This window comes from Nicotiana sylvestris, chromosome 4, assembly GCF_000393655.2.
Source record: "Nicotiana sylvestris chromosome 4, ASM39365v2, whole genome shotgun sequence".
NCBI lineage: Eukaryota > Viridiplantae > Streptophyta > Magnoliopsida > Solanales > Solanaceae > Nicotiana > Nicotiana sylvestris.
In genome coordinates, this window is record NC_091060.1 from 26187189 (window position 1) to 26195637 (window position 8449).

The 8449-nt window shown below is 36.9% G+C and overlaps 1 protein-coding gene across 1 annotated transcript; it reads left to right on the forward strand.

Moving 5' to 3' along the window:
• The first annotated feature begins 867 nt into the window (after window positions 1–867).
• LOC138889351 (MAR-binding filament-like protein 1-1) lies at window positions 868–5273 on the forward strand. Its single transcript, XM_070172647.1, has 9 exons — window positions 868–1149; window positions 2407–2640; window positions 2721–2852; window positions 3271–3351; window positions 3437–3532; window positions 4011–4214; window positions 4325–4456; window positions 4874–4966; window positions 5052–5273. Exons 1-9 carry the CDS (start codon window positions 868–870, stop codon window positions 5271–5273), a joined length of 1476 nt encoding a protein of 491 aa, XP_070028748.1.
• Window positions 5274–8449: the final 3176 nt, after the last annotated feature.

An 8449-nucleotide genomic window follows, 5' to 3' on the forward strand; every position in this document is an offset into this window, starting at 1 on the left:
TCGAAAGACTCAACAACGATATATTCAGTGTAATGTTATAAGTAGGGTCTGACGTGACACAGAAAGACTAAAGTAAATTTTGAAACAGTTTTCAATGTTTTTCTAAAACCAAACACAACTCTTTCGTACTTTTGGACAATATTTGGTTGAAATTGCAATAAAAAAAATATTTAAAAAAGGAGCATTTGGAGCTTTCTGTGCATTTGGTGCCTTAGTGGGCCTACATTCGTGAGCCCATGAATAAGTACTATCTTCATTTCTATGGCCCAGCACAATCTGTTAAGCTTTCAGAACTGCGTGGGCCCTAATGGACTAATTTATGGGAGAAATTCAAAAGTAATTTTTATATTCCTATGCCATATAATAAACTATATTACCCTCAATGTTTAAGGTTTGATATAATTACATTTAATATACCTAATTATCATTTTTATACCATAATGTATTTTAATGGTACATTAATTGTACCTTATATCCCTCCTAAATTAATGGTACCGTATATTCCTCCAAATCCCCCCCCACCCCACGTTTCTCTCTCCCAAACCCACACCCTCACCCATGTATCACCCCACTCCCATGTTTCAAACCCATTATTTCCTCTGTTAAAACTAGAGAAACATATGTAACCCCCCACCATTAACGTCCAATTTCAAGTTTTTTCTTCTACAACCATTCAAAATTGAAGTCAAATCTTCAAAGTTCATACACACATTTACCTTCAGCTTCAAATTTTTTCAACGAAGAAGAACAAACCTTCAAAGAACAGCCCTAAAAAGCTAGAGAAGCTGATATACCTTCTTTCGATTTGGGTGTATTATCACCATATTCACCCAAAAAGCAAGGAAATCTGCACATGCAATTGTAGATATGAAGCATAGTCTTTCTCCGCATCAAATCAGGGCTGAAGCTAGAACTAAACAAAAACATAATTTCGACGCTGGAGAATCTTCGAGGCCAATCAAACAAGCGGAAAGGAAACGAAAAGTGATAGTGTTCGATGATGATTTTGTAGAAGATGTTCCTATCAGTAAACCTGGAAAGAAAGCGAAGGTGTCTCCCAGTTCAAAAACTCTCAGAAAGAAGAAAAATTCAAAAAAATCTCCTAGTGTTAAATCTCCTAAAAATATTCGAAAACAGTCATTGGTGAAGGTAAGAATTTAGTAATTTCTTTACTAATTATTTCGTTTGTTTTAGTTGTTAAAAATTCTACATAATCTGTGTTGTTTCTGCATTGTAGATTTTTTGTAGAAATTTTGTATATAAATTGAAAATGTATCTATGTTTTTTAAGCACTGAATTAATGTGAGATAATTTGTCTTCATTTTGAAGATTAATTGTAGCTTTATTGATCTGTTTAAAATTGTTGATATTTTGTATATTTTTTGAAGTTATTTTGTAGATAAATTGCAAATGTATCTATGTTTTTTAAGCACTGTATTAATGTGATATTATATTTATTGATTGTGCAGAATGGATATTTTTTTGCATCCCATAATGTTGATTATGGGGTGCTTAGATTCTAGACATTATGTGACCCTAGCATTCCTAGCCAAATTAAAGAGCTTTTGTCTCCAAATGGTTTGAAGCTATTCAAGAAGATATGCTTTGGTTATTTACTGTCATTTCCCAATTTATGCATGTAAAATCAAGCTATTCATCTTCTTATGAAATATGAATTGAATTCGTCTGATGCTTCCTATTTTTCAGCTGAGTTAAAAGGTGAGAGGTTAAATTTTGGATTGAGAGAGTTTGCATTAATAACTGGTCTTAGATGTCATACCGAGGTGACAGACTTTGGTCACACTCCGAATTATGTCAGTAAGATAATGAGCAGTTACTTTCCAAACAAGGTAAAAGTGGAAGACATACCTAAAACAGACTGTAACCAACAAAAGCTGGGTAAATGATGAGGATGCAGTAAAGTTATGTATTCTATATCTCATAGAATTCTTTATTTGTCCTAGAGAAAGAGAGAGAGACCATATTGGATTGGTAGATCATTTGAGGTTTTATTTGGTGGAATCCGGTCAGTACGAGACATTTCCATGGGGTATTCAGTCTTACAGACAGTTGATTGAATCAGTTAGGCACATGCTAAATCCTTTCGTTCATTCTTATCTCATTCGAGGATTCCCACTAGCCATGCAAGTATGGTTGTATGAGTGTTGATCCTCCGTCAACACTGACATAGCTACAAGGATTTCTAATTCAATCCCTCGCATACTTAACTGGTCAGCTAGTAAGGGTTAGATTTGGTTAGCTGCAATTGAAGACAGAATGATCAAGCCTGAATGGATGAAGGTAAATGGTTTTTATTTATGATTATACAATTTACCTACAAAATATCTACAATTTGTATACATATTCTGCCTTAATTAAGTTAATTTATTTTTTTTCCTCATTCAGTTCACCAACATAAATGAATCACCTGAAGACCTTTTAGTGATGTCTTTGCCTGATAAAGTTGAGTACATAATTGAAAAGGTTGAATATGTTTCTGAGGATCTCAAAGTTGATGCTCCTCCATTGGAACCTAAAGAATCAATTGGAAAAGAGGACAAGGAGTCTATTCTTCGTAAAATAAGAAAGTTAAAAAGAGGTCTTGAGAAGATAACATGTATTCCTAAACAGCATTGTGATGTATACATAATAGTGCATCTGTTCTTTAATGTATGTTAAGACATATTCTGAAGTTAACTATGTATTTTTTTAATATGTAGGTCGATGAAAAGCTTGAAGATTTTAGGAAAGATGTCTTTGAAGAACAAGGTAGCCTTCGAGTGCTAATAAATGATTCTGTCAAGACTGTTTTGCAGGTGATAAACAGTCCAAATGATCAAGTTGATGCAAAGGTAACATTTGAATTTTATTCATATTAACAAAACTATTTATGTCGCCTCTAAAATATATATCCTAACTAATATAAAATTTTCAGTTTGCTGGGAGTTCAACCAAAATACTGACCAACCAAAAGACAAGAATAATTAGCAATTTCAGTTCACTAGTGGAGAACCAGTGCAGGCCAGCACCAACAAAACATGTATCTACAATTATCTACAGAATATCTACAAAATATCTACAAATTATCTTCAACATAATTATAATTTGTCTACATTATATATATAAAATATATACAAATAAATACAGCATACACAGCTCTACATATTTATGCAGATTTTATAACACACCTGCATATCTTCTTAAACTGTCAAGCCACTACTATCCAGTATGATTTAACATTTTTAATGGAAAAAACATAACATGTTGAAGGTGCACTTGGTAAAGAAAATCATCCAGCACGTGTTGATTTATATAGACATTTTGAAGGGGCAGTTGATGAAGAGAATGCAGGTATGAAATTGTATTCAGAGATATTTTCTTTATGTTTTAATATTTTTACAATTCTATTAAGCTAGATATACATGGTGTTACATAGAGGGAAGATATGCATGCACAATCTCCAATTCACGAAGTGACAGTAGCAGCTCAAAGAGAACAACAGAATGAGGAAGATGAAAATGTAGGTGAAGAGGTATAGTATATGATCTCATAGAATTCTTTATTTGTCCTAGAGAGAGAGAGACCATATTGGGTTGGTAGATTATTTGAGGTTATATTTGGTGGAATCTGGTCAGTACGAAATATTTCCATAGGGTATTCAGTCTTACATACAGTTGATTGAATCAGTTAGGCACATGCTAAATCCTTTCGTTCATTCTTATCTCATTCGAGGATTCCCACTAGCCATGCAAGTATGGTTGTATGAGTGTTGATCCCCCTTCAACACTGACATAGCTACAAGGATTTCTAATTCAATCCCTCGCATACTTAACTGGTCAGCTAGTAAGGGTCAGATTTGGTTAGCTGCAATTGAAGACAGAATGATCAAGCATGAATGGATGAAGGTAAATGGTTTTTATTTATGATTATACAATTTACCTACAAAATATTTACAATTTGTATACATATTCTGCCTTAATTAAGTTAATTTATTTTTTCCCCTCATTCAGCTCACCAACATAAATGAATCACCTGAAGAGCTTTCAGTGATGTCTTTGCCTAATAAAGTTGAGTACATAATTGAAAAGGTTGAACATGTTTCTGAGGATCCCAAAGTTGATGCTCCTCTATTGGAACCCAAAGAATCAATTGGAAAAGAGGACAAGGAGTCTATTCTTCGTAAAATAAGAAAGTTAAAAAGAGGTCTTGAGAAGGTAACATGTATTCCTAAACAACATTGTGATGTATACATAATAGTGCATCTGTTCTTTAATGTATGTTAAGACATATTCTGAAGTTAACTATGTATTTTTTTAATATGTAGGTCGATGAAAAGCTTGAAGATTTTAGGAAAGATGTCTTTGAAGAACTAGGTAGCCTTCGAGTGCTAATAAATGATTCTGTCAAGACTGTTTTGCAGGCGATAAACAGTCCAAATGATCAAGTTGATGCAAAGGTAACATTTGAATTTTATTCATATTAACAAAACTATTTATGTCGCCTCTAAAATATATATCCTAACTAATATAAAACTTTCAGTTTGCTGGGAGTTCAACCAAAAATACTGACCAACCGAAAGACAAGAATAATCAGCAATTTCAGTTCACTAGTGGAGAACCAGTGCAGGCCAGCACCAGCAAAACATGTATCTACAAAATAACTTCACTTTATCTACAATTATCTACAGAATATCTACAAAATATCTACAAATTATCTTCAACATAATATAATTTGTCTACATTATATATACAAATAAATACAGCATACACAACTCTACAGATTTATGTAGATCTTATAACACACCTGCATATCTTCTTAAATTGTCAAGCCACTACTATCCAGTATGATTTAACATTTTTAATGGAAAAAACAGAACATGTTGAAGGTGCACTTGGTAAAGAAAATCATCCAGCAAGAGTTGATTTATATAGACATTTTGAAGGGGCAGTTGATGAAGAGAATGCAGGTATGAAATTGTATTCAGAGATATTTTCTTTATGTTTTAATATTTTTACAATTCTATTAAGCTAGATATACATGGTGTTACATAGAGGGAAGATATGCATGCACAATCTCCAATTCACGAAGTGACAGTAGCAGCTCAAAGAGAACAACAGAATGAGGAAGATGACAATGTAGGTGAAGAGGCAGAGTATGTGAATATAGGTGATTCAGAAGACTCCGGAGGTGAGAAGAAGGAGGTTACACTTGATGATTTCGAGCTGCCTGATAACTTCTCCAGTTGGTTAAGTTCGGCGAGCCTATACATGTGACGACTCGGCCAGCCGTCTCATGAGTTACCGCTATGTTTTCCCTATTTCTACTTCTTTATGCTTTGTTTATACGTGTTATGTGATATCGGGTTGGTCGGATCAAATCCGGAAGGAATTTGGTAAGGTTTGAGACACTTAGTCTCTTTTGAGGGAGCTTAAGTTAGAAAAGCCAATTGGATGTTGACTTATGTGTTAGAAGGCTCGGATGTGAGTTCCGATGGTTCAATTAGATTTGGTAGGTGATTTGTGACTTAGGAGCGTGATCGGAATGAATTTTGGAGGTTCGTAGTAGATTTAGGCTTGAATTGGAGAAGTTGATATTTTAGTAATTTCCGGTTGGTAGGCGAGATTTTGATATAGGGGTCAGAATGAAATTCCGAGAGTTGCAGTAGTTTCGTTGTATCATTTGGGATGTGTGTGCAAATTTTTAGGTCATTCGAACGTGGTTTGGTTGAGTTTTTGATTAAAAGCGGAATTCGGAAGATTTTAGAAAGTTTGGCTTGAATCCGATGTGTTTTGGGTGATTTGATGTTGTTTGAGGTGTTTTGATGTTTGTAACAAGTTTGAATAAGGTTTTAGGATATGTTGGTGCCTTTGGTTGAGGTCCTGGAGGCCTCGGGAGAGTTTCGGGTGGTCAATCGAATCATTTTGGAGTTAAGAAAATTGTAGAAGTTGCAGGTTCAGCTGTTGTAGGTTTTTACTCTTCGCGTTCATGAGAGGATCCTCACGTTCGCGATGAGTCAGTGGAAGTCAGCGGAATGTTGGACTTCACGTTCACGAGAAAGGTTTCACGTTTGCGGAGGGTTGGGAAGTGAAGCATCGCGTTCGCGAGAAGGGCTTCGCGTTCGCGTAGAGGAATTTGGGTCAGCCGGGTTAGTATGCATCGCGTTCGCGAGAGGCATTGTCGCGTTCACGTAGGTTTGAGAGGCTCAAGCATCGCGTTCACGATGATAGGGTCGTATTTGCGAAGGAGAGTTGTGGTCAGCGGAATTTTTGTGTTTCGCGAACGCGAGGCTTTGACCGCGTTCGCGAAGAAGGAAATTGGGCTGGGTAGAAGGTTTTTAAACTCGTCTTGTCTGCGATTTTGGGGCTTATTTCCTCCATAATTGGTCATTTTGGGAGATTTTTGAAGGAGATTGAAGAGAGATTCAAGGGGAATCGTTGGGAGGTAAGATTCTCGGACTTAAAACTCGATTATTATGTGAATTCCACCTAGAAAATCATGAAATCTAAGCCTAAAATTGAAGAACTAGGGCTTGAAATTGGAGACCAAACATTTGGGATTTGAAGGGTTATTTGTGGATGGATTTTGATATTCTTGGTATGTATGAACTCGTGGGGAGATAAGGAATCTATTGGTGTGGAAATTTCTAAATTTCAAAACGTGGGCCCGGGGGTCGAGTTTTGGTAATTTCGGGATTTGTGCCCTTTATTGATTGTTTTTGTTTGGGCTTTGTTCCCTTAGTATATTTTGACATCCTCATTCTGATGTTGGATATATTCGACGCACGTGGAGGCCGATTCGAGGGGTAAAAGCGTCGCGAGCTAGAGATTTAGCCGGTTCGAGGTGAGTAATGATTGTAAATGATGTTCTGAGGGTTTGAAACCCCAGATTGCACATCATAGTGCTATATTGAGGTGAGGCACATACTGGATGACGAGTGTGGGGTCGTGCACTATTGGGGATTGTGACTTGGTCTGTCCCGGTTGATGATTTTATCGCATATTTAACTGAAATTATTGCTATCATCATGATTTGGGCTGAATGCCATATTTGGGCTTCGTGCCAACTATATAAACCCTTCGAGGATTTTATTACTATTTCCTCACTGTTTTAACTTATTACTTGAACTCAATCATGTTAATTTCCATTATTTTTCTACTCAGCCATGTTTACTCAGTTTTAAGACTTAAATGATATTTGGTCTGAGAAATAGCGTTTTACTATTGCCCGAGAGGCTAGTGATGATTTGTGACTCAGTAAGGACGAGGTCCTATGTTGTGAGGAAACACTAATACTGATTTGAGGCCGAGGGCCTGAGATATGTACTCCATGAGGTGTCTTGATTGATATGAGGTCGAGGGCCTAGTTTGATGCCACGAGATGGCTTGATATTGTGCTTGGGCCATAAGGGGCCCCTCCAGGAGTCTGCACACCCCCAGTGAGCACGGTTACCCATTGTGATGTGAGATTGATCCCGAAGGGCTGGTATTGTTCTGAGGTATTGCCCAAGGGACGGATTTGTTGATATTGTGCCCGATGGGCGAACTTCCATGTGTTTATTTTTCCTTAATTGCCTGTCAATTACCTGCTTACTTGTTGAAAAAGGATTTTACTTATCTTTTCACTGGTTTACTGCTTTAAAGAGTTTTACTGCTTCATTATAGAATGCCTTGTGCCTTACGTGATTTCTTACTTTCAGTCCTTATTTACATTTGTTACTCACTGAGTTAGAGTACTCACTTTACTCCCTGCACCCTGTGTGCAGATTCAGGCGTTGCTGATCCTGCCAGTGCGAGTTGAGAGCTCCCGGCGGACATTCGGTGTTCACGAGGTAGTTGCTTGACGTTCGTAGTCCCATGTTTCTCCCTCTTTATCATTTCTATCTCTTATCAGACATTTGTAACAGTTGTAGACTCTTCAGACTTGTATTAGGTTTTATAGATGCTCATGACTAGTGACACCCCGGTATTGGGCTGTGTTGGGTTATACTTCCGCATTTTTATGATATTATCTGCTACTTAGTATTATTAATCATGTTTTAGACTACTTTCTTGTTGTTTAACATCGAATTGGGAATAGTTGGCTGGCCTTGTCTTCACGAGAGGCGCCATCACAATCGGGTCCGGGTTTAGGGTCGTGACAAGGTGATATCAAAGCCTAGGTTACATAGGTCTCACGAGTCATGAGTAGGTTTAGTAGAGTCTCGCGGATCGGTACAGAGATGTCTATATTTATCCTCGAGAGACTGCAAAACCTTTAGGAAAAACTTCACATTCTTGAATTCTTATCGTGTGTCCTTGATTCAGCTTTAAAAGTAACTCTTTGAATTCCTTCCACGCGTTCGTATGTGCGCATGGGCGCTCAGTATCCGATGTGCATCGATGGCTTGTGATTTCTCGATCAAGGGGCGAGATATGATCTTTGTGTGTTGATGTTGGGCCAGTCGAGAAGA